At 37.8% G+C, this 27,827-nt stretch overlaps 1 protein-coding gene across 2 annotated transcripts in view; it reads left to right on the forward strand.

The window, feature by feature from the left end:
* The window catches only part of Nell1 (neural EGFL like 1), an 822,774-nt gene that overhangs the window by 185,374 nt on the left and 609,573 nt on the right, over positions 1-27,827 (forward strand). For both annotated transcript variants that reach the window (XM_013019667.1, XM_013019668.1), the window contains exons 5-8: positions 15,757-15,829; positions 16,989-17,071; positions 23,157-23,291; positions 24,454-24,556. In XM_013019667.1, the coding sequence (XP_012875121.1) occupies positions 15,757-15,829; positions 16,989-17,071; positions 23,157-23,291; positions 24,454-24,556 (394 nt within the window). The remainder of the gene's footprint in view (positions 1-15,756; positions 15,830-16,988; positions 17,072-23,156; positions 23,292-24,453; positions 24,557-27,827) is intronic.

Genomic DNA, 27,827 nt, shown 5'->3' on the forward strand with positions numbered 1-27,827 from the left:
GGGAGGGAGGGAGGGTGGGAGGGAGGGAGGGAGAGAAAAAGGAAGAAAAACACACGGACCCATGGGATTGACTATCTGATTCAGAAGCAGCTCTAGGGTCTAAAACCCTGAAGTTTAGCTATAAGCTTTAGAAGCCAGAGACATAGCTGTAGGTATTCAGGACAGAGGCTCTCAGCTCTGATTTCCAGTGGCCTACCCTTTGGTAGCTATTGTAATCCTTGACTTTTAGCAGCAGCTTATGCTAGCAATCATCATTACCAGCTAGTGTGTATACAGCCCCTGAGCCATGGGTGTCAGCACTCTTCAGTACCCTTTGCCTTTAACTGAGGCTAACTTTTTTTTTTTTCTGCTTTGGGGCTTGAACTTGAGTCCTGGAGGCTATCCCTGAGTTCTTTTGCTCAAGGCTAGACCTCTACCACTTTGAGTCATAACATCACTTCTGGTTTTCTGGTGGTTAATTGGAGAGAAAGACTCTCTTGGCCTTTACTTCTGGGGATAGCTTTGAATTGTGATCCTCAGATCTCAGCTTCCCGAGCAGCCAGAATTATAGGTGTGAGCCAACAGAGCCTGGCCAAACCAAGGGCAGCTCTTTGGCTCTGGGCAGCCTCTCATCTTTCGCAGATTCTTTTTCTTCACTCTTTCTCATCTCTTAATACATACTTACCCTTCCTTCATACCTCCTGTAGTTTTGGCTACCATTGGCTGGATCTCTCCAGCAAAGATTCAGCCATTACTGCTGTTGCTGTCATCCCATCACCGCCACTGCCATGGTCTCCTCTTCATGTCATTTCTTAGCCCATTATAACTATGTCAAAGATCACAAGTAAGCCAGGTGTGGGTGGCTCATGCTTGTTATCCTAGCTACTCAAGAGGCTGAGATCTGAGGATCGTGGTTCAAAGCCAGCATAGGCAGGAAAGTACAGAGACTTTTTTTGGTTAGTTGTGGGGCTTGAACTCTGGGCCTGGGCATTGTCCCTGAGCTCTTCAGCTTAAGGCGAACACTCTACCACTTGAGTCAATTTTCTGGTGGTTAATTGGAGATAAGAGTCTCATGGACTTTCCTGCTCAGGCTGGCTTTAAACCATGATTCTTAACTCCAGATCATCACAGAAAAAGCTGGAAGTAGTGCTGTGGCTCAAGTGGTAGAGTACTAGCCTTGAGCAAAAGTTGCTTACGGACAGTGCCTAGGCCCAGTTCAAGGCCCAGGACCAGCATAAAACAACAACAACATAAAACAAAAAAATAAACAACCAAACAAAAATGATTACAGGTAGACAAAAAAAGAACACTTGAGAAGAGCCTTTTGGGCCTAATGTTCTAACATGAGGGCAGCACTGGAGGGTATGTCCAGGCTGACTCAGAAAGTGAAGACAGCATGCAAACGTAGGATTGCAATTTATATCAACCATAACCCAGCTTCCACTTCCACCAATTAGAAGCTTACAATAGGATGAATCACGAGCCTTGCATGAAGACCAGTTGTAGGCTTTTTTTAAATACGTTTTTTATTGTGAAAATACTGTACAGAGGGGTTACAGTTACATGATCTAGGTAATGAATACATTTCTTATCAAGCATTGTTGCCTCCTCCTTTGTTTTTCCCCTACCATCCCTTCCCTCCCACTTCCAAAATTATACTCTCCCTACCCCCAGCCTAAATTGTAAAGTTCGTTGTTCAACAGTGTCTTGTATATCTCATTGTTACAATGGGTCAACCTGTATCACTATTTAAGCATTTTGTTTTTTTCCCTTCCCGTGGGACTTTTCTCTCCCCTGTCCTGCTAATGACTATAGAGTGCACTGTATTAGGGAGAGCTTACTCTCCAGTTCACCAAAGCTTGTGATGACTAAAGTGGATGTAAGTTACCTCATGCAGTTATGCTGGACAGGGCCTCTGGAGCAGGACTCACGGTTTCAGTTTCAGCGTTCCTTGCAGCTGGAGTGTACTTTCCTCAAGGTATCCATGGAGTTTAAGCAGCTGGGTTGTTATAATGACATCCAGCTGGTTGCCAAAAGTGGATCTGCTCAGTTGACAGCTCTCTGCCCAAGGCAAGTGGGCATAAGGGAAAGGTCTGTCAACTGTCAATGAACCAGTCAAACTGGCCCAGCCCTCCAACAACATAGCTTATTTATAGGAAAATTAACAATTAAAATAAGTGCTTATAATAATGATCTATTATTAATATTCTTAACAGTATCAATGCTAAACTCAGCAAGAGAAAGCAATTGAGAGTTGGTTGTATTCTGTCTCTCTCAGAAAATAGAACGCAAACAGTGAAAGGGAAGTTCTTTGAGACAATAAAAGGTGTAAATGAAAAACCCCATAGTCATCATCCTGCATAACAGTGAAAGACTGAGAGCTTTCCTTTTAAGATCAGAAACAAGACAAGGATGATATCACTGGTATTCAACACTATTTCTAGGTAGTGCAGTTGGACAAGTGTAAGAAATAAAATTAATTAAAATAGGAAAGGGATAGGTAAAACTACCTCAATTTCTAGGCATGATTCTATATATAGAAGATTCCAAAGGACCTATAAGAAAGCTACTAGAGCAATAAATGAATTTATTAACAAAGTAACAGTTTACATGATCAACACACAAAAATCAATTATGATTCTATAAGCCATCAGTAAATAAATTGAAAAGGAAATTAAGAGAAAATTCCACTCATGGGAGTAACTGAGTGAATATAATACACAGTAATGAGTTTAACCAAGGAAATACAAGGCTTGGATTTTTTTAAACGATAAAATTCTGTTAAAAAATTAAATAACACCTAACTAAACTGACATCTCTGTTCATGAATTAGGAGATTAATATTGTTAGAATATCAGTACCACCCAAAGCAATCAATAAAGTAAATGAAAGCTCCGTCAAAATTCTAGCATCTTTTCCTACATAAAGGTAAATAAATGCTTGTCATGAAATTCCTATAGAACTATGGGGAACCCTGAGTAGTCAAAGCAATCTTGAAAAAGAAGAACTGACGTAGAGGACTCACAGTTTCAAAACTTGCCACAAAGCTGTCATGACCAATACAATCTGCTCCTGTATGAGGATGGAAGTATATCCCAATGGGATAAAATTGAGAGTCCAGAAATGTACTCATACATTTCATGCATGGCCAGTTAAATTTTGATAACAATGTCAAGACCACTTAGTGGGGAAAAAAGATAGGCTCTTCAACACATGGGACTGGATTTCCATATGCAAAAGAATGGTGTTAAGATCCATAGTTTACATCATCTATAAAAACTAACTTAAAATGGATCAATTATTAAATATAAGAGCTAAAGCTATAAAACTGTTAGGAGAAAATGTAAGGCTAAGTCTCCATAATATTTTGTTTCACAGTGAATTCTTAGATATGACCAATGTGACCACAAAATAAAAATATACCTTTGAAGTCACCAAAATTAAAACCTCTGTGTGTGTGTTTGTGTGTGTACACACACGTGCATGTGCACATGTGCATACCAGTATTGGGACTTGAACTCAGAGACTAGGCACCATCTCTTAGATTTTTTTTTACTGAAAACTGATGTTCTACTATGTGAGCCATATCTCCATTTCTGGTTTTGAGTCTGGTGGTTAATTGGAGATCAGAGACTCATGGACTTTTCTGCTCAGGTGTACTTCAAACCACAATCTTTAAATCTCAGCTAGGATTATAGGTTTGAGCCACTGGTGCTTGACTTAAAATAAAAAAACTACCATGTGATCCAGCAATTCCACTCCTGGACATCTATCCAAAAGATTGCAAACCACGATATAGTAAAGCAATGAGCACAGATATGTTTATTACAGTGCTATTCACCATAGCCACATTACAGAAACAGCCCAGACACTTCTCAGTGGATGAATGGATTAAGAAAATGTGGTAGATATATGCATAGGAATTTTGCATCATTTGTAAAGAAATGGAAATAGCTGGAAAAATTGTTAAGTGAATTAAGTCAGGTCTAGAGAGACAAAGGATACATGTTTTCTCTTATATAGAGAAGCTTGATTTAGCTCATAAATGTAAAAGAAAATACATTGAGTGGTATGCAAATATGTACAAATGTATTAACTGAAATATGGTAGAATCAGAGGAGAACTCAGTGTAATTCCTTAGAAAGACAGCCAAAATTCACAAGCTAGTAACCAGGAAGTGGGGTCAAGAGGAGAGGGGTAGATGAGTGAAGAGAAGATGAGGAGGATACAGTCATGCATTCAATGTGCATACTACAAAATTAAGAAGAGTGAGGGCTGTTGTAGATAAAGGAGGGATGGGTGAGAATGTTGGAAGGGGTGACATTGATTAAGGTGGATTGTAATCATAAACTCCTCTGTTAAATGTCAAAAATACAAAAAACATTTTGTGTATGCAAAGACATTATCAAGGATATGAAACAAAATCCCATAGAATGAGGGAAAGTATTTTCAAATTACAAATCTAATAAAAATCTATTACCCACGATGTGCAAAATGTGCTTATAAAACAACAACAGAAAGACAAATAACTCACTTAAAAAATAGACAAATAACATGAGTTGACATTTCTCTAAATGTCATTAATTCACTAATGGCAAATAAGCACATGACATGATACCCAACATCCTTAATCATCAGGAAAATGTAAATCAAAATGACAATGTTACATCATTACACACACACACACACACACACACACACACACACACACACACACACACCAAGAAGGGGGCTTGAATTCAGGACCAGTGCTCTCATTTGGCTTATTTTGCTCAAGACTCATGCTCTACTACCTGAGCTACAGCTCCACTTTTGCTTTGTGCTGGTTAACTGGAGATAAGAGTCTTACAAACTCTTCTGCCTGAGCTGGCTTTGGATAATAGTCCTCAGATCTCACCCTCCTGAGTGGCTATAATTACAGGTATGAGCCACCACACCTGAACATTATACATTTTTTAAAGTAGAAAATAAGTGTTGGGAGGGCTATGGAAAATATATAACCTTTTTTGTTGGTGTGAATGTAAAATAGGTTAGTTGCTGTGAAAATTGTTTGTTGCTTCCTCAAAACTTTAAGGACAGAGTTCCCATGTGAACTAGCAGTTCCTCTCTTAGATTTTTTTTTAAAGTTAATTTACTTTGTTGTTATTATAAAGGTGATGTACAGAAAGATTACAATTACACAAGTCAGGTAATGAGTTCATTTCCTTTAGTACAGTGTCATCTGTTTCCCCACTTTCTCCCAGTCTCTTCCTCCCGTCTTCGCCCATGAGTTCTATAGTTCAGTTTCATCAGTGTCCAGTGAGCTCCATGGTTACACTTTTTCACCCCTTTTCCCTGGAAGTCTGTACCCTCCCCTGACTTTCCCAAAAATATATACTTGAATACACCATACATAAAACAGGAAAGAATCATCAAAAAATAAAAATTGAAAAAGAGAGGTATCTTGTTTCTGCATCTTGGAGATCATTTCAACATACTATTTTATATAAATATGAAGAGGCATTGAACTGTTGTGTTTCTTTCCTATGGATATACTCTTTTGGTCTCACTGTGTGTGAGGTAAGCCAGTCTCAGAGAGACAAATGGTACATGTTCTCTGTGATATGATAAATTATACAGGAATCTAGACCCTCTTACATTTTTGAAAGGTTTGAAAGCAGAAACTCAAACCAACATTTGTATGCTAACACTCATGTTAGCACTATTCACAATATTCCAAAAAAGGAACAGCTCAAATATTCATCCATGCAGGGATGGATTTAAAAATGTAGTATATAAATCCATTTAATAGGCTGTAAGTCATAGAAAGTTCCAAATCACACTGTAGCATGGACAAACTTTGAGCGCACACCATGTGAAAAATGCCGACCCCCCAAAGACAAATGTTGTACCATTCTACTACCTACATGCAATATCAAGAATTGTGAAATTTATTCAAGTAGATTAAGGTTTGTAGGCACCAAGAACAGAAGGTGATGGGATTATATATCATTGTTTGGGGCAATGAAAAAAATTTGTTAATATTAAGTGGTAATAGTGGCATTGTGATTGTAATTAATGCCACTTAAAATGACAATTTTTTAATAAATATATTTTATCACTACCAACAAAAGAAAAAAAGAATGAAGGAGATGGACCTTATTTCAACATCTTATTTAATAGGCCTGAGATGGTACCCAACTACTGCAATCAATGCCTATACTGCCAATACTGGAACATCCTTAACTACTTTAAATGGACATGTAAATACAGGGAGAGGGAAATGAGCTTGGGTTCAAGTGATATGGTCTGCATTTGATTTCTGGATTTACCTGCTCATAGCTGTTGAACTTCACACTAGCCATTAGCATATGTTTGAAGCTAATGAAATTATACTCATGCTTAAATTGTTTTCAGTGAATTATCATTACATTCAGATCGGTATGAGATTTTTCCCTTTACTTTCCTCTGCACCTTTATCTCTACTGTTTTCTCTTCTGTCCACTGCACCATAGACCTACTGCTTTTCTTTTTTATCCCCTGACCATTATCAGGACATTTTTACATGCCTCTGCTCAGAATCATTATTACTTATTTGTGTCTCCTAGCTTTCGTTCCTTCTCTCTCTCCCTCCCTTCCTCCCTTGATCTCTCCTTCCCTCCCTCTTTCTTTCATTGTCTTAATCTCTTTGGTCTTGTACTAAATTAAATCTTCCTCCACTACCTTATCTTCACAGATCCTTTCTAGTATCTAGCAGGTAGTGTGTGTGTGTGTGTGTGTGTGTGTGTGTGTGTGTGTGTGTTTGGGAGGGTATTTATTACCTTAAGTCTTGGCAATAACTCAGGAGAGTGGGCACAGATGCTCGCAAGTTTCTTGAGATGTTAGAATCAAGGGCTTAGAACTGGCACTCTTCACTTCCTCCATATTCTATTTGTCAAAGCAAGTCACAAGTACACATTCATAGGTTCAGAAATAGACTCTTCTCTTGATATAAGGTTCTATAAGTCGGTTCTAAGTCTGTGGATACATTCAGTTTGCAATTGTTCCATCACATACCTTCTGATGGAATCATCTCCATGTTTTGCACCACAATCACTAGTCTGAAGTACAAGCAGGGCTGGCTTCATGAGCAACTGTGAAATTCCACAGGGGGCTTCAATTTGTAAGGCTCTCAGGAGTAAGGGATTTACTTCTCTGCCGTCACCTTCAAGTTTTGATATATTTGCATAAGGGACTCTGCAATATGTACAGGATCTTGGGTACAATTTATGCGGGCATTTGCATTATAGTTGGTTTATTTTTAAGATTGTATGCTTTACCAGGGTCAGATGGCCTCTATGTTTTTCAGCAAGTGCTCAGAATATAGTTCTAGCTACAGAATTGGCAGACAGTATGGAAATGCTCTCCTACCAGCATTATGTCTCAACAAACCAGTGAAGTTGAGAATATCTTAAGCTGATAATGCATTTAGTGAACCTCACCTATCAAAGAGCTTAGCAGCACAGCATTGGGAGGAATATAACTCGTTTCCCCTCTGGCCATGTGTGTGACTGGGAGTTGTGGTTCACTGCTGCTGCCACAGATCATAAATAATTATTGTCAATTTAAAGTGATTGTCAGAATAACCAGCTTTCTATAGTAAAGATTTTATTCAGATAGTTTCTGGGTAAATATCCTTAAAGAAATACAATGATTATCATTGTGAAGGTTAAAAACTGTGACTTTAGCCAAGTATAACTATGCCACAGTATTGTGAGATTTATGTAGTCACTTAATCTCAATAAAGAAATATTTGGAGAAAAAAAAAGAATAGGAGCAAAAAGACCAGGAAGAAAAGGTCAAATAATTGTGATTATCCTATTTCTGTTTGTCAGGTATACACTCTACATTGTGAATCATTACTCAAATAGATGATGAGATTTCACAATGAAAAGAAAAAGAAATACACCTTTTTTGTTCAAGATGATAGGTGATAGATGTTGTAGAAGGTTATACTTTCAGCAGGGTCTTTCATGATAGTTCAGTAAAATATGCATAAAGACTTCCATCCCTGGTCTTTTGACTGCATTTCATTAGACTTTGACATGAGAGTCCACTTTGGTTCTGAGAACATTCACACACTGTTGTACTACATATTGATAGCCTGGGGAAAAATTAAAATTAAAAACTGGAAGTATAGTTTCTACTGACCCTGCCTTGCCTTTGCACCATTCTAAAGTTGAAAAAAATTCATAAGTTTCAGTATCATAAGGTAACTGTCAAAAGTTGAGGACCTTCTATATTCTTCACACGAATGCAGGTACAAAGTCTGAATGAGTTATTTGTAAATTGGTAAAGCTATCTCTCATGGAGACAATGCAGATTGTGTATATATATACACATATACATACATATATGTATACATAAACATATATAAATCGGTATATATATGAGGCAGCTAGCATACAAGATAAGAATATATACCAAAATCAGCTAGCATATAGGAAAGCTAACAACACACATTCCATCCCTTTTTTTCTTATATATTTGCTCTTTTTCTGCCTTTGGGGGACTTCTGTTTTGGTTGGGAAGATATGATGTGACTATCAGAGGGAAAAGTCCTATCATCTATTCCAACTCCAAATTCCTCATTCTCTGTGGATATAAACAATGTCATGCAGAAGAGCATCCATACATGATAAAGACAGAATACTCAATGGGTTTTCAGAGTTTGACAATCACTTTGCTTCAGAAGTGTGTTATGTTCCAGATTTTGTCTGGTACTAGATATATTAGCTAAATTGATCATATTTCTCTTTCAGAGAAACCTAATGAGCTATATTAAGTATCATTCTAATTGTATAGGTCTGCCAATGAGATTCAAAAACACTAAGAGACTTGCCAACCTGACATAGTCCACAGTGATGAAGATGGGAACTAAGTGGAAGCGCACACACACATTTGCTTCATAGTCTTTGTAACAAATCTTTAGTAAGTGTTTATCATGTGCTATTACAGATATCACTGTATTGCTTTGGGGAACTGTTCACTTACTGATACCATATTTCCTGGAAGACATGATACCTATTATTATTTTTTTCTGGATTTACCACCCCCTCCCTCCAAAATAAGTTATGCCACTGTGAGCCACCAAAAAAAGAATGGTAGCTACACATTGACCATTGTCCTGGGGAACAAAATGGTTCTCCTTGCTTCCTAGAAGGAGTAACCTTATTGATTGGTTCTTTAGATTTTGTGCCTGGAGAAGATTGCAGTATATTACCAGTCAGCTGGCTAGGGTCCTTTGACTCTATTTAGATAGGAATCATAGACAGGCGAGGAGAAGGTCTTTTAGTGCTACGAGTCCTCTGTTGTTGAGTATTTAATGTCTATGTATATCGTCTGGACTGGACGACTACTCCATAGCTTCAAGTCCTGTCATCTAGGGGATGATTCTTCCAGGCTTTAGAAGCCAGGAAAGTATGGCTCTAGACACTCAGAATGGAGGAGGCTTATTGCTCTGGGGTTAAGTACCAGTTAGCAGCTATTGTAATTTTTGGTATCCTGAAGCTAGGGGCTGCTGCAGCTAAGGGCAGCAAGCAGTAAGAAGTGTCTTTTAGCCATCCAGTGTTATAGCTCTTGTACAGACCTATGGTGGTAAATGTGACAGTGGTCAAGCCTAGGGTATCTGAGTTGGCAGCCCTCTGGAAAAACTTCAGTGACTAGGGCCCTTGTTTCTCACCTTCAGTTCTTCCCAGTTTTTATTTTTTCCTCTGTTGTCTCTTTTCTCCATTGTTTCTGTCCAGGCTACTGTTTTTGGGAGGAGGTGCGGGGGGGCTGCCTCTGCTATCATCTGCTGCTGTAGCTCTGCCATTCTCTGTGTTACCAGTTCAGGCAGCTCTACCAGTGATAAAGATCAAAAGTGAGCATGAATGAACAAACAAACAAACAAAAATACTCACTATAGCCTAATGTTGCAATACTGGGACTTGCATGCAAAACAAAGTGAGCCCAAGAGCCTGCTTATATACTCAAAAAAGAGGTGAAGTCAGAGAATTTGCACCAGTCATGGCACAGCTTTTCATGCAAATGAGGACTGCAGTTGCTCCAATCACAGTAGTCCCTCACTCAAATTAGGAACGCTGTTTTCAGCAGTCACAGGCCTTCACATTTCCTGGGGTGGAAATGGTCATAAGGGTTATCTAGAGTTTGTGACAGCAAAGCACTGAGTGCAAGCTTTTTGAAACAATTGTGTTCTGGAACAAGAACTCCATTTGACAGCAAGTAGCTGTGTTTACCATATCCAAGGCATCTGTGGAGTGCCCAAAGCAGCCAGTACTGGCATGAGGGTACACTGGATAGCTGCTTGGCTGATAGGCTTTCACTCAAGGCCTCCAGGGTTACAAGAGAGGGGTCTAATGGCAGTCAGATTATGCTGATCTCTAACAGCTTATTTATAGTGAAAAATAAACATCCAAAGGGGAACTTACAATAAAGGTTTATCATTAACCTTAATAGTAGGTTAACAGTGCTTAGCAGTGCTCTAACACATCCCAGGGAGAGGTAAGTCCCTCTAATTTGTATTAAAAACTTATTTCCTCCTTAGAAACCTAGAGGCCAGACAGTGTTTCTGGCTCTACTTTAGAGAGGGGAGATGGCTGGGTAGGGGAACTATGTCAGGTTGTCATTATTGAAGTTACCAGGTGTTGGTTGTTGCAAAATCCTCCTTAAAATGAAGTAGCTGCTTCTCATGTGAGAGGCAAGCATTCCATATTTATCTTATCGATGCTCCTGCTGGGGTCCAAGAAACCACACCAGCTTTATCGCTTCAGAACTAAGAATGTTTATATGTTTTCAGTTTAAAGTAATGTTATTCTCTGTCTTAAAATATTAATATGGTGCTTTAAAGGCAAAGTAAAATCAAGAGCTCCTCACTTGTCAAATCTAATTTCTGGGCCCTGGTGGAAACTTGCTTCTAAAGAGCACTGGATGGGTTCAATTGCTTGGTGCCCGGGCACATGGCCTCTAACATTAGATAATTCCTGTGTGAGACACAGAGCAGAGGCTTCTTCACAACAACATGTTTTGAGAAAATAGCTGGCCAGTAGTGATAGGCTTATCTAAATCTCCCAATTGTCCAAGGTTTTCATGATCAAGATGGGAGACTAGCCACTCAATTTCCTTTTGATATATTCTAAGCTGATGATGCTGTTAAACTTTCAAGAATATAAAAAACATAATGAACATGAAAAATAATAGGTGAAGCACAGTGAGTTGTGGGATGTTTCACAGATTGAGTGTTCTGACAGTTTTTGAAGAACTGAAGTCTGATGGAGAATTCCCATCCTAAGCCTTTCGTACAAGTGAAGATTGGTTCTCTGTGTCTCTGTGTCTGTGTTTCTCTGATGGATTAGGGTCTAACCTTTAGCTTACCTGGACCTTGTTGTCTCCTTTAATAGCCGAGCTGTCAATGAGAAGTGAAATTGATTACAATTTTTTAAATACCACAGCTGTTGGTTTTTTTTGTTTTATTTATTTATTTTTAACTTCAGCTGCTTCCCATAATTCTACAGATGGTATACATATGTTTATAGACACATAGAAAAAGCTAGATTGAATTCCTCCCATGTTTAATTCTTATTCTTTTCTGTCATGCAGAAAGTCAAAGTCACAGAACTGGGAAATTGTATACAATTGTAGATTAATATTTCTGTGCATTATGGCTTTGGAAACAGCAAGGCAACTAACAATATGCTAATAAGCTGACGGTTTTTATTGATCATAATGGAAGTCGACAAGTGTCTTTCTTAGCTTCATGCAAGCTGGAATATTTTATTAACTATCTTCAGGGCAGAAAGAAATGATTGGATGTGCTTTGAAAACCCTCCTCCTGAGTTTCCCAAGTCTTACTTTTTGCTAGCCTGTTGCCAGAGCTTGGGGTCATTTCCACTTTATAAACAGAACACATCTTCATCCATATATTTACATGCCTGGCAGGAAATCCACCCATCCCTTTTCTCTTTCTCTTTCAAGGCAATTTGTTTCAGTGTTTTAGCATACAAAAAAAAATGGAACCATTTTCTTCAATGTAAACAGAGATCTGCAGGGAAATAAGAGCATTAAAAAGAATTAGCATTTGTTTGGTGGTAAAGTAGCTTTCATTTGTATCTTATCAGAAAGCTCTTAGGAAGTCTTGCCTAATCTTGGCTATTCCAACCAGAACAAGGTTCTAATGGTGTAATGTTCTGATTTATTTTATTGCCTCCTCCTTTTTTTTTCTTCCCATATGAAATGAAAAAAATGTAGGGATAATGGAAATATGGGCATTAGTTCTTCAAACATTAATGTACAGCATAAAGTATAACCTCTCTGGAATAAATTTATTTTCCCACTGACTACAGGAGGCAGAAGTGGCGACAGGTGGGACAAAGAAAAGGAAAAAAAGGTTCATTTCCCCTGTCTGTCCCCACTAACAGTAACAACTTTTTAATTTGGGCTCTGCCCTTTAGAAATTTACTGAGGTTTTTCAGACATGCTGGGGGTTAGAGAATGGATTAAGAAAATGGATTGTTTAGGAATTAATAGTATAAACAAGATTGCAGGGGAAATAAGCCTGTGGGGAAAAATGCTTCTGCTTTTCAGCACTGAACAATTTTAGCAAGCTATTTTAATAAACCGTTAGCAATGAATGTCACAGTATTTGAATACAGATAATTTGTTATACGTGTTTGATTAGTATCCATTTAAGGTGATTAAAATTAAACCTTATTTTGAAAACAGATTTTTTTTTGTAGGAGTATCTTATTAGTGCATGTAACTAGAGCCCTATTAAGCTATGTGTTCTTACCCATGACATTTGTAGGATACCAGCAATGGTTTTGGAGTTAGTAACTCCTAGTATATGGTTTAAGATTAGGGTTTTTTGAGGAAACTTAAAGTATCAAAGTCTAACTTCTCATTGGTCAAATAGATACATGATTTGGCCCCAGACCTATACTCCTTGGAGATACCAAAATCATCTCAGAAGAATACCCCAAACAGACTTTACTGTCCTTGTCCAACATTTTTTTTTGGGGGGGGGTCCAGTCGTAGGGCCTGAACTCTGGGCCTGGGCGCTGTCCCTCAGCTCTTCAGCTCAAGGCTAGCGCTCTACCACTTGAGCCACAGCACCACTTCCGGCTTTTTTTCTTTTTGCTTATGTGGTGCTGAAGAATCGAACCCAGGGCCTCATGCATGCAAGGCAAGCACTCTACCACTGAGCCACCTTCCCAGCCCTTGTCCAACATTTTTTTGTATATATTTTTATTGTAAAATACTGTACAGAGGGGTTACAGTTACATGAGTAAGGTACCTCCTCCTTTGTTTTTCCCCTGCCATCCCTTCCCTCCCCACCTCCCCAACTGCTCCCCTCCCCCTCCAGTTGTAAAGTTCGTTTTCAACATAGTGTCTTGTACATTTTGTACATTGTTACAATGGTCAAACCATATCCTTATTTCAGCATTTTGTTATTTCCCTCCCTGCCCTCCCCCACAAATTAGAAAGATGTATATACAAGATGCAGGGCACCGGAATCAAATACAGTGAAAACGGGGGTTAATACCATTAATGTATTTATAATGTACCATGTAATTTTTTTTGTCCAACATATTTTGAAAATTCAAAATGATGATGAAAACTATTTCAGTATGAATACAACGGATACTGAGAGCAAATAGAAAAATACAGGAAAAGTATGGAGAAGAAATTTGTAATTTATCCTGTGTCTAAAATTAGTAAGGTCACATAATGAGTACATTTCTTGTTTTGGACAATGTCATTCTTATTTCTCTTTTTCCCATGTTCCCCCTCCCATCTCTATGTGTATATTGAATATTCACATAGTGTGTATTGAATAATATGATTGTGTTTGTTCATCCTCCCTCCTTCCTTTTCTGCATATCTTTTACAATGCTTTTTATGTTTTTTTTGATAAAGTAATTTGTGTCACAACAAATGTAACAGAATTTTGAGTGTTGTTTTTCCTTGGATGACAGAAATAAGAATGGTGTGGCATCTTCTGATGAATAGGAAATAGATGGGCCCAATCAGTTATTGATACATGTGTTTCTAACACCTCTGTCTCACCTAGGTTAAACAGCTGTCTGAGTTTTTGGAAGTCTCTTGTTTTAACACTGAAATTTCCCATGTTCCAGGAAAACCCTATGCCATGAATAAAACAAGGATGTAGTTGGGTTACTGGAAATTCATCTATAATCAAATCTGATTTTTCTAATGTGATAGTCAGTTTTCAGTGATAGTCTGTTCTTTGGTGGGAACCTTTATCTTTGTTTAGATGTATGCATTTGTAAATATGCATTTATATCTCATTTTATATGCATATGTATTATGAAATGAATAATTACCCAATGAAACCACAGAGCTCTAAAATTTGATACTATCAGCTTTTATTCCTATTTAATTGATCTAGAACTTGAATGTTGGAAGGATCTTTTAACATTTAAAAAAATCTATTTACTACTTTTTCTCTGCCTCAATTGAGGCAGAGAAAGTGATTGATTTATGGCCTATAGTTTACCCAGTAAGCTAGAGTGAGATCCAGAATTTGAGCCCATGTCACCTCACGTCTGATCATTCATTCATCTATTTTTCTAATTGCCAAATCTTGAAAGATATTCTAGGAGTTAATTTGCTTGGGAAAACTGAGCAGTCTTGTCCCAGAGAGAGGCTGATTCATGTAGATTGTGAATCCATTAATTGCTCCCTGGAAACCCCCTGCAAGACATTATGAAATAATATTGACGAGCCATGGCAGAGACTTCCTCCCCATGGAGAGGCTGTCTACCCTGGTAATCACAACACTGCATCATCCTCAAAGAGGAAGAGGTTAATTAATGTATATAATTCTGCTGCAAAGGTTCTGGGGTACAGGTATTTTTATTAATATTTCCAATTCATATTTTAGCCTGAAATAATAAAAGGAGAAAACAGCATTTGCTGACTGCCTTCTGTTGTTTAGAAGAGGAGCACATAAATGTTAAATGTTACTCCCTCAGAAAGACTTGCAGCACTATCTTAAGCCGATATTTTATTTATATTTAAACTCAGTATTCTGAACCAGCTTCCACATCTTCCATCTGTTCGGTAATATCTTTTCTATCAAATCTAAAAAAAAAATCTTTCTAAAAATAATAGCAAACCTAAAAACAGAATCTTAAATTTAACCTCAAAAAATCCAAATGCTCAATCAGTATTTCCACTGAGGGATGCTGCCCCTGATAACTTTAAGTTCAGGGTGTTCTTCCAGATTGAATTCCAATATTAGAAGACCCAATTTTTACTCACAGATGTTGAGTCTTATGATATAGCAGCAAGGACTCAATGCTACTTACTTGGGAGTGAAGATAATATCTAATTTTATTTCCCTGACTAAATGAATCAATGCATAAACATTTTAGTCTGTTACCTTTCTTCCTCCTTTAAAATATTTTATAAAATCAGCCATATTTAATGTGTCAGCATGATTAGAGCATTGAAGAAAATTGTTATGGTGGGAATGCCTTTTTGGTATGATAATTTAAGAACATTTCCTGCTGGATCCTTGGTGCTGTGATCTTGACATTAACCAGTGGTGGCTAATTGTGGCTTTGTCGGGATGAATGTACTTCTCAAGATTCAAGACAGTGATTTGAAGTAGTGTATTGTGGATAAAGGGCACTTCTCATTTTGAATGCACTAGTTTTGCTAAAAAGTAATCTGACCTGCGTGGCCATTTGAACTGGTGATGTCATTTTCATTGTTACTTGTCTTTTCTTTATCAAGGGGATCATCCAAGATGGGAAAATCATCTTTATGCCAAATGGATACATAACACAGTGCCCAAATCTAAATCGCAGTAAGTAGCAGCTTTAAAATCATTTGTGAATTTTAAGTATTATATAACTTGTTCAAATGACCATGGAAATACATGTAGAAAGATACACACATACTTAACATTGTTAATTTCTGAAATGGTGAAGATAGTGAACAAGTATGATCTATAATATGCATTTCTGTGCCTTTAAACATTTAAAAATGACTTGACTTTTTACTAAGTTAAAAAGAGAAGACATGTAGTGGTTATAATAATGAGTTTGTATTACTCACACACACACACACACACACACACATAGATAGTCTTTAAGCTTGAAACTTGACTTGGATATGAGCTGACTTTTTCCTTTTATATAATAGTTTACATTTCTGAATTTATCTGACAATAAAACATGGGTTTTTATTTAACAATATATCATTAATTTAGAAATGTCATATTGTTAAAAATAAAGCTACACTATGATCTAGCTATACTACTTTTGGACATTTAGCTGAAAGATTGTACCTACAACTCATGTGCATTGCAAGTCTATTCATAATATTTGTAATAGTCAAGCTAGGTACCAGCTCAGATGTGTACATGGTCAAACTGACTACAAAGGATGGTATATACATCTGCGGATTATGTTGTAACTCTTTGGAGCAATTAACATAGCATTCAATAGAGTGAATAACAGAAAGATGGAATATGACTTGGCTGCTGGGGGAGGATTAAAACAAGGGGTCTGATGAATGAAAATAGAAATAGTAATAGTAGGTGAATATATAATACTCCATTTATATACATGAAAAATGAATAACCTTGAAGGGGCCATTGGGATTTAGATAAATGAGAGGCATGAAGAATGATAGAAGAGGTGACTTTGCCTAAGATGCATAGTATACATAAATTGACACCTCAAATTAAAACCCCTCTGAGGAAAAAAAGGTAAAAGAAATCATACTGTTTTTCTTTCAGTTAACAACACTCCCACACCCCCTCCCACATTCTTTTTTCCTTTTTCTTATTAAAAAAAAAAAGGAGCAAAGCTAGCCTTGATCCTCTGTGATTTCACAGAGGATTTAGTAAAAAAGGTAAAACCCTTCTATAGTCAAACAACTACTGTTTCAAAACTGTCTTTTTTTATATTAGCACAAGATCAATATATATATATATATATATTTATATTTTCTTTATTGAGCTTGCCCAACCTGCAGTGATTTCTTAAGCCTGGTGCAAGGAATAATGGATTTACAGGAGCTCTTGGCCAAGATGACTGCAAAAGTAGGTATCTAAATTTCACTTGTGGTGTTTCATTTCTTTCTCTCTCCTATCTGGAATTTAGAGTGATAGGTTGCAATGGAAACATTTTTAGCCTTGACAGCTGCAATATGTTAGTACAAACATGTTTTATCTTACTGGAAATATGACCACCTATTTTAAGCGTCACCATTCAGATTCTGATATTATTAGACCGTATTGAAATGTTTTTCTTGAAAAACGCTTTGAAGCAAGAGGTGCAGTATGTATCACTGGTAGATTTTCTATGAGTGGAAAAGGGATTTGCCCATTGGTTATTAAACTAATAGCATTGTGAGATGATAGATGATCAGAGTCACTGCTGCTTATAAAGCAAGGTGTTTTGGTGTAAGAATAATTGCTAATAATCAGGAAAGACAGAATAGCTATTGTTAGGAACAGATGATAATCATAGGAAGGTATTATATCAAATTTCTAATGTGTGATTTGCTTCCGAATTGGCCCTGAGCTAAATAGGGAAGGAAGCAAAATTGCCTTCCAAGACCTTCAGTTTTTATAACTAGGCATCTTTCCTCCTTCTGTCATTCACAAAACAAGCTCTGTATGAGGACCTAGTTTTCTGTATCCTGTAATGCACAAAGAGGCAATGTTGAGCAAAAAATTTCCTTCTTTAGAACTACTTACATAGACAAACTGAACCAAAAATGTGAATAATTAGCACATGAATACCTATTTATAAAGTAGAGAGTCATAACGAAAAGCCTGAGTTTTGTGGAGAAAGGTAGTGGAAAATAAAACCAGAAAATATGTCTAATGCTGTTGTTATGATACCAATCAGTCGTGGACATCAATTCCAGCCTAGGGCCAAGAAAGAATTAGGTTGAGCCTAAGAGACATTATACTCTGCAAAGGGAAGTATTTTAATAACAGTGGAAATGATACATTAATCCCTTTCCACCTGCAGCTATGACTGCTCCCTGCCTTTAGCCATGACACAGGGAAAAAAACAAATTGGTAGGTAGATATGTGATTGGGAGGTTGGGCTGTATCTTGGGCCCATAGATTGTGCCACTAAAAACAACATTTCTGTTTCAAACTAGATTTTTTTTTGGCCAAGTCTCTCCTTTTGTCTGTAAAACAGAGATGGAATATTTTTTACAAAGAGAAAGAATGAGACTGGGGCTCAAGACCTGAAGCATTAGCTTTTTACTTCAGAGTGTGGCGGAAATGTGAAATGCAGGCAATTATTTGCCTTCCCCGCTTGTGGCACATAGAGGCTTTTATTTCGTATTGTCTGAAGCTGCTTGATCTCAATACTGTCAATTATATTTTAGCATGCTACCAAATTTTTGGAACAAGAAACATGCCACTTAGTCTTAGGTAATGGCGGTTCTCCATTCTCAGGCTTTGACAATGTCCTTTCCTTTCTCATTCTTTCCCATTGCAGGGAATCTCATTTTTCTTTCTTACTTTTTTTGTTTTGGGGTAGATATTGTCTAGGAGCCACAATGATCTTTACCCTCAAAGCACCATTATATAAAATGAGCATTTGTGAGGCAGAAAAAACTTAATTGTGAGAAATTGCTAGCAGAAAATGTTTAAATTTACCTTAAATGCCCCTTCTCCCACCACTTTGGCAGATTTATAGGTCTGTTCCTTCCAAACAGGTAGAATTCTAATTCTACAACTGGATACTTATTTTTTATTGCATAATTTTGAATATATAATAATCTGGAACAGGTAATACTTTCTATAAATTGCCAACTAATAGATTTTGAGCTTTTCAAGCCAAGAGGCAAAATTGAGGATATTATGAATATAGTTCTTTTTACCTAAATATAATAATCATTTATGATAATTTAACATATAACCATTAGAAACTATAAGAGCCATTTTTTAGCTGTACAGAAATAAGTGGAACAGATGTGGCCTGTTGGGACTTCATTTTTCACCATTGATCTAGAAGAAGGTAGAAAGGCAGGCACACTAGGTAATATTTGCTGAGCACTTTCTATACATTCCTTCCAAAGCTTAAGATTTTTAAAATAGTCATTATTTTATGCTCACAATAATTCTGTGAGCTGTTTAATTTACTAGTGTACTTTATAGATGAGAAGAATGCCATCCAGAACAGTTAGATCACTTTTTTTTAAGGTAGTGGATAGCAGAGTTGGGAACCTGAGTATAGGTGTCTTATCCTTCATGTTGAATCATGATTGAGAAAGTGTGCAATGGAGAGAAGGTGATTGGAAAGAGAAATGAAAAAGAAATATGATGGTTGAATGACTGACAGAGAGAAAAAGGTGGCTGATGCCAGCAGGATAAAAAGAAGAAAGGAAAGGGAGGATGCATGTTTGATCTCTTCCTCGAACAGAGGTAAAGTTTTCACTTGGTTATCTGTTGGGAGTGAATGTGAATCAAGCTTGTAGAAACTTGGCATCCTCCTGGAGAGCAAGCCTTGCGCACAATCTGGACAGCAATTGTTAGCCAAAGGCAGATAAAACCAGTCATAAATAAATCCCAGGGGTCTACTTAGGCTGACTCATTGTTCTTTTTCTCCTTTTAGAGCTGATGGTGTTGGGAAATGACTGTGCCCTTGCTGGAGACAGAATAGATCATAGAAGCAGCTTATACTCACTTACATTCAGTGTCAGAGACTAGGGTAGATAAGATACTCCTGGAGAAATCCTGACAATTTGACAAAACCAGACATCTTCAAGCAGAGAAGGTGCATGAAGGTTACCCACAATATGAAATTCTACTTTTTGTTGTTACTCTCTTGAACCCTTAAAGATCTACAAGATTCTACAACGCTATGGCTTACTCTAAAGTTCTCCTAGGTGGTTTTATCATGGTGGGAGTCACATACCTTCTAGTCAGGCGTCTTGCCATAGGCTCAGGAGATAGTGTCTTGTTCTCCAACTCCACCAGTGCTATGATCTCCTCCTCTCTCCAGTATCAGGAGAAGAGACACTAGAGCTTGGTAATTTCTCAGTTAATTTTACTTATATCTGTGACAAATCTATGTAGTCAGATCAAGCAAAACTTGGAATGGCATTTCAGTTACTATCATTTTGAGACCTTCATTGTTTTGAACTCAGTTATGGTTTTCTAATTACATTGAAAAGATTTAAAAATAGGAATTTCATTTTCCCCCTCTTCCATATTGCAAACAACAAGTAGTACTGGAAAGGCAAAAAGCAATCTACCCTGTGGCTAATGTAGTCAGATCTATTCATTACCCTGTCTCTGTGCAAAGGGCCTCGCTGTCTATCTTTCCATGTATAGCATTGAAAATAAATGATAGAGCCAGTGGTCACTTAGGTAAATGCACAAACAAAGATGGAACACAATAGAGCTGTAGGTTTGATATCATATCTATTTTAGATTTTCAGGCATTCTGAGAGAAAGCAAGTAGTATAGAAATAGCTTTTGAAAATGAACTTGTATAAATTCACCATGCTAATACCAATGGCATAAAATGCAATTCATTTTTTGATTCAGAGTTGTTTTTCTCCTTTATTATTATTATAGACTTTATCAGGGGTGAAAAGAAAGCAAGATTACATATTAAATGGCTTTGAAAAGTTAGTGGGATTTTTTTGCCTTAAGATCCCTTTGCCTTTGTATCTGTTTGATTCATTATTTTTATTATTATAATAGAGATTAGGGATTTTCAGCAAAGGCTAAACATATATTTTTAAAAAAACAAATATCTGAAGGAAAACAAAATCTAGTACATTAAAACCCACATTGTCCTCAGGAATGGAATCCTATAGATGAATACAGCTCAGATTTATTGGATCAGTACTGGTAATTGCTAGTATTAACCTTAACCAAGATCCTAGAAATTTATGGAACTTAAACAGATACTGAATTGCCTTTTGGATTATATAGTCTTTAAGAGGCTTCCATCTAAGCTGGGCACTGGTGGCTCACACCTGTAATCCTAGCTACTCAGGAGGCTGAGATCTGAGGATCGCGGTTCAAAGCCAGCCCGGGCAGGAGAGACCGTGAGACTTCTATCTCCAATAAACCATCAGAAAACCGGAAGTGGCGCTGTAGCTCAAGTGGTAGAGCGCTTGCCTTGAGCTGAAGAGCTGAGGGACAGCGCCCAGGCCCAGAGTTCAAGCCCCACGACCGACAAAAAAAAAAAAAAAAAAAGAGGCTTCCATCTAGAGTTGCCAAAAGTTTTCAGAGCAATGAAGAATCCTTATTCTGACAAGCAGAGACTACATTATGAGCTACGTTTTGAAGGTATTTGGATCCAGTTCAACTATTTTTTCTTCAGTCGTAGGTCATATGTTAATCACACCTTATGTAGGAACTACTGGGACTAACAGATATGCAATAATGATAATACTAATGAGTTCTCAAGTCCTTTTTTATTATCTTATCTCTTTTTTTTTGTCTTTTTTCTTTTTTGGTACTGGGGATCGAACCCAGGATGTTGCACTTGCTAGGCAAGCGCTTTGCCACTGAGCTACATCCCAGCCCATTATCTTATCTCTTATCTCTATCTATCTATCTATCTAGTTTACCTACTTAACCTCAAAAAATTCTTAGAAATAGATTTTATCTGTGTTTCTTAAAGATTTCCCAAAGATCTTAACTATCATAGACTCTAGAAACTCCATGATTAGGCTGGAGTTTTAAGTTAAAAAAAAAGATTTTGTTTTTGAATGATCATATTTATTAAAAGAAGTCCTAGGTAGCTGATTTTTCATGCAGAGTCACCTTAGTACCATGTTGTTTGTGGTTTATCTAGGATCCTATTTGTTATTTTCTCTGCCCTTTGCTATTTCTCACCAAGGGTGAACAGCCGTCAAGTTTCCTGGGAAATCCCACAAGTCTGGAGAAAGAGGATGTGATAAATGGCAGACCTATAGGGGAGAGATATATATGAAATCCATTTCCAGAGAGCATCTCTCTTATGAAGGACTAAGAGAAATATGTGTAGAATGAGACCACAGAAAGAATCTGGGAATGATTGTTCAGGCTTAACTACTACTCTTTAAAGAAGTTTGTTGGACCAAAGACTTAAATGATGTGCATGGAGAAAACACTCAACTCAAGGAGGCATAGTGTGATTGGGAAGGAAAAAAATTAGGAAATGATGAGTATGAACTTTTTTTTTCAGTAATGACAGTCTTTATGTAAGGGGAAGGATAAAAGGGTAATAATTGCTGTTTGACTAAATTACTCTTTAGTGTGGATATGACAATAGTCATCTCAGACCAAAGTGCTATATTCAGGGGTGGATTTTTCTTTTTGTGTGTGTGGTGCCAGGAATCAAACCCAAGCCTCAGACATGCTAGTCAGACACCCATCCAGTGAAGCTTTTGGAATAGAGTGGATGATGTAGAGTCAGAAGAGAGGAATGAAGAGTGGCTAGGAGAGAGAAGGCTGGAACCGTACTGGGAGGAGTTGTTAAGGAAAATCTCATGGTGCAAGAAAGCTCAGATGTTCACAGATTAGACAGAGAGATTTCACAGCTCTAGTCCAGAATGTTGTTTCAAATATCCAGGGCTGTGAAGAACTTTCTTTGGAAGATGATATGTGTTCCTTCCACCTCTGGAGAGGTGCAGGAACCTCAGGAATATCTCATCAGAGACGAAGCAGTGAGTTCCTGGCTTGTATACCATAACACTCCAGTTAATATGGAAGGAACATGGAGAGGATAGTAGGGAATAAATGTAAACATTGTAACTGGTTCTGGGGAACATATTCATTATAATTACATCTTGAGCTGAAAGCACCCTTTCCAAATGCCCATGTGGCTCTGGAGGTAAAGCTTAATGTCTCATTTGGTGTTCATTAGACCATAGGAGCCAGTATGTCTTTCAAGTAATTTCACCTTGTGTTAAACACAACAAACCCAAAACAAAATGAAACAAAGCAACAGCTCCTGCTAAGAACCAGTGAGCTATCCTGAGCATCTCTCTCTGTCTCTCTGTTTCTCTCTGTTTCTCTGTCTCTCTCTCTTTCTCGGTCTTTCTCTTTCTCTCTGCTGGGATCTATTCTTTTTCTTGTGCAGTATCTTAGTTGGGACAATACAGTTGAATGACACAAATCACACTTCATTGCTCTCTCTGTCTCTCTTTATCAGCTAAATTATGCAGAGACAAGACTTAGTCAATTGGAAAACTGTCATTGTGAGAAGACCTGTCAAGTGAGTGGACTGCTGTATCGTGACCAAGACTCTTGGGTTGATGGTGACCAGTGCAGGAACTGCACATGCAAGGTAAGCCCAATTATAAATAGAACACTGAGCCGTTTTAAGGAGATAAGCTCATTACTTACCATATAATTGGACTCCTTAATGCATAATATTGACTCCTTTGGACCCACCACCTCTTTAGTAGTCTGAGTAGTTGTGAGTCAATGCTGGAGAATTGTTATTTCTTATCTAAAAACTCAGACATTAAATTCTCCTCCCTCTTGACTTACTCTCATTTGAATTATTTGTATTATTACTATTATGATTTTGTGTCAGTACTGAGGCCTGACCTAACTCAAGTTCTGGGTTCCGTTGCATAGCTGTTTCAGTCCAGGCTGGTGCTCTACCACTTGAGCCACAGTTCTATTTCTAACTTTGTGATGGTTAATTGGAGATAAGAGTCTCATGGCCTTTCCTACTGGGGTGGCTTTGAACCTTGATACTCAGGCTTCAATTCTGAGTAAGTAGGATTACAGGTATGAGTCATCAGTGCCTGGTTTTGGCCTGATATTATTAATAAACTTGTTGAAAATTTCAGAGTGGAAGTTTAGAGAAGGGAAAAGAGTCCGCGGATTCTCATGCAGCCTAATGGCTAGCTTATCTGCTAGAATGAGTACGAAAAAGGTGTAATTAGTCTCTGCATGTTTGTGTTGTATTTTGGAAGCTATCTATCATCAGAATTGCAGGACATTTTCCCCATTCTCTGCTTTTCAGGATATCCATCATTTGTAGACTCATTTCAGAGAATTTCAAGGGCCCCATAGAGAAATTAGTATGTAAACCCTGTCCTGCTGAAATGACTCGATAAATATCTGAAGAATGCCATTGTTTGTCCACAGAAATACAAAATGGATTGCTAGAGCCTCAAAAATGATTGACAGGGTCTGCAAACGGTGTTATTTATGTTCTTGTAAAAATAGGCTTTTTGTTTGCGGCCTAATCTACTTAGTCCACATGGGCAGGTGGGATGAAGCCAGTGATGTATATCAGAAAAGTAATTGAGGTGATGTGGGTTCATTCGAGCTGAAGAAAATACTTGATTTGTGGTGGTGGAGTGGACTGGGAATTCCTCACACTGCTTCTGTTTCCCTGATGAGGTTTGGGGGGATGAGATGTGAACTTTCCTTACAGCAGAAACATTCAAAGAACACTCCTGAGTTTCCTTCTCCTGTCTTCCCTTGCTCAGAGTGGTTCCGTGGAATGCCGAAGAATGTCTTGTCCTCCTCTCAATTGCTCCTCAGACTCTCTTCCTGTGCACATTGCTGGCCAGTGTTGTAAGGTCTGCCGACGTAAGTACTGACTCAGGGTCCTAGTGGTCCTCGGTGCTTTGGGTTAACTTATATTTTCCTCTATTCTTCAAGACCTTGTTTGATGGGTACTGATGAAGCAAAGCACTGGCAGTTGATGTCATATTAAATATATGATTAAAGACTCCCAAGATTTTAATTGCCTTTGCTGTGGCAGATAATGTTACCTGACATTATTTTCCCCTTCAGAAAATTCCCTCTTATTAACTCTAGTTACTGTTCTCACATGCTCAATGGAGACTGCTTGTTTTTATAAAGGATTAGATCTAGGGTCAAACAACTGGGTGGGCTTAATCTGTAAACTCACAATGCCAAAGTTCCCTGGGCTTGAGTCTTCTAATTCCGATGACTGAGTTAAGAGCCAAATTCTGTTTTTGATTCTGGAGGTTTGGGCCAGATTCTCTTGTCATTAAAGGGCCTTTGTTAGGGATTTCAGAATGAAATTCAGTTAGAGAACCAAAGCGGCATTGGCTTGTGCATGTAATACAATGACTTAACAATCCCCTTCACATCTGTTTCAATTGCTTCAAATGAAAAAGTTGAGCACTCAGGAGAGGGTAAGAGTTAAACATATCATTTGAAATACTTGTTATGCACCTTATACAGTACCGGGTGCATAATTTTACGTTATTATTCTACCTTACAGGAAGTTTAGACTTAAGGAAGTTAAATTACCAATCTCTCAAAGCTGGTGAGACATCAAACTATTTTTTTTTCTGGCAATACTGTTTAAACTTACAGCTTTGCACTTGCTAGGCTGGTGCTATAGCACTTGAACTGCATTTCCAGCCCTAGATTTTGTTAGTTTTATTTGTGTATGTGTGTGTGTGTGTGTGTGTGTGTGTGTGTGTGTGTGTGTGCACCTATGTGCGTGCGTGCTCATGCATGTGTATGTGTGCTGATCCCTGGGCTTGAAATCTAGGCCTGGGGACTCTCTCTGAGTTCCTTTTGCTCGAGACTAACACTCTATCATTTGCATCACAGCTCTACTCCCAATTTTCTCCATAGTTCCACTCTCATCTATTTTCGTGTCCGGGCCAGCTTCAAACTGTGATCCTCAGATCTTAGTCTCCTGAGTAGCTAGGATTACAGGCATGAGCTACTGGTGCCCAGCTTTTTAATTTTTTTTTTTTTTGGGTCCGGTTGTGGGGCCTGAACTCTGGGCCTGGGTGCTGTCCCTCAGCTCTTCAGCTCAAGGCTAGCGCTCTACCACTTGAGCCACAGCGCCACTTCCAGCTTTTTTTCTTTTTGCTTATGTGGTGCTGAGGAATCGAACCCAGGGCCTCAGGTATGCAAGGCAAGCGCTCTACCACTGAGCCACCTTCCCAGCCCAGTCATTTTTTCTTTATTCTATATTATTTGAGAATTCTAAAACCTCAAAAGTATTTTAGAAAGTTGTCTAGTTTTACCACCAGTAAACTAATATACATGGTAACTAAAACATTAGCATTGGCTTTTATGTCTTTATTTGTATAGAATTCATATCAATTTAATTAGGTGCCACTAATTTTCTCAGCAGAAAATTAATAGTTTAATGTATTTTGAGTTTAATAAAGTGGGACTACATATAAATTATTAAGATCACTACTTGTCCAGACACTAGGGGCTCATGCCTTAATCCTAACTACTCAGGAAGCTGAGATCTGAGGATTGCAGGGCGCAGGAAAATCCCTGAGACTCTTTTTTTTTTTAAAAAATATTTTTTATTGTAAAGACACTGTACAGAGGGGTTACAGTTTTCCCCATACTATACCTTTTCTCCCCACCTCCCCAACTCCTCCCTCCCCCCTGCAAAGTTGTAAAGTTCGTTTTCAATTTTCTCACCAGCTTTTCTTGTAGAGCGTTGGGATCAAAGTAGGGCTTTGCACATAGGAGCAAGTGCTTTCACACTGAGCCCTTTAATTCATCAGAAGGCTTACTAGTTTTTCATATTTAATAGAAATAATGTTTAGTAGAAATGTAAATTCAGCAGCTTCTGAGTTTGGGTGCCTGGAACAGTGGTGGAAGAGCCCTTCTTGCTATAGAAGCTCACTTTTGAATGACAGATAAGGTTTAGAATGTCCACTTTTTTATATTTTTTAATTGTAAAAGTACTGTACAGAGAGCTTACAGTTACATGAGTAAGGTAATGAGTACATTTCCTATCCAACATTGTTACCTCCTCCTTTGTTTTAGGGGAAAAAGAACAATGTCCAATTTTAAGTGCAATACCAATAGACATCTGTAGGGGGCTGGCTAGAGCAGGGAGGAAGGCTGGGAGAGGGAGGTGGAGGACACAGGTAGATGCTCCTGAGGAAGTGGAGCTAAATGAAGAGTTTCTAGCCTTCTACTAGATGGCTAAGGTGGGTTGCTCTGTAGGAAAAAAGGAGAATGGGGGTTGACAGAGATGAGTTTTTAACATGAGTCAGTAGAATTCCTAGAAAATTTCAAATAGCTTACATCACAAAAAACAATGATGGACATCGCCCCATTTATCAGGAGATGGAAAGACTTGGAAAAAAATTATATTAAGTGAAGTAAGCCAGGCCCAAAGAAACATAGGTCCCATGGGTTCCCTTATTTACAATAACTAGTATATGTCTAGGACAAGCAGAAAAGGTCAGAAGCTATGTATGCATAACCATATAAGATGATGTTAAGTGAAATGAACCCCTAGATAGGAACACATGTTTCTTTTGTATGTTCTTCCCCAATGGTATAACCCCCGTTTTCACTGTATTTGATTCCAATTCCCTGTATCTTGTATATACATTTTTTTAAAATTTTTTAACAAAATGCGGAAATAAGGATATAGGTTGACCCATTGTAACAATGAGATGTACAAGGCACTATGTTAAAAACAAACTTTACAACTTTGGGGTAGGGAAGAGTTAGGGAAGTGGGGAGGAAGGGATGGTAGGGGAAAAACTAAAGGAGGAGGTAACAATGCTGGATAGGAAATGTCCTCATTACCTTACTCATGTAACTGTAACCCCTCTGTACAGTATTTTTATCAAAAAAGAATATATATATATATATATATATCAAAGGAGAAGAATCTATGGAGACTGCTAGGGACAGGTCAATAATAAAAGCCATCATATGTACTACAGTGATGAAGCAATGGAACCGCATGCTCAGTGGGGATTTCAGACTTCTCCAGTGCCTCCATCCATCTCATCCCCCGTAAATTTAAAAAAAAAAAAAAACTATGATGGAGAATTTACTTGAGTTGTTCCTATCAAAGGTAATAAATATGTAAGGCATCACAATA

This window comes from Dipodomys ordii, unplaced genomic scaffold (assembly GCF_000151885.1).
Source record: "Dipodomys ordii isolate 6190 unplaced genomic scaffold, Dord_2.0 Scaffold46, whole genome shotgun sequence".
Lineage (NCBI taxonomy): Eukaryota > Metazoa > Chordata > Mammalia > Rodentia > Heteromyidae > Dipodomys > Dipodomys ordii.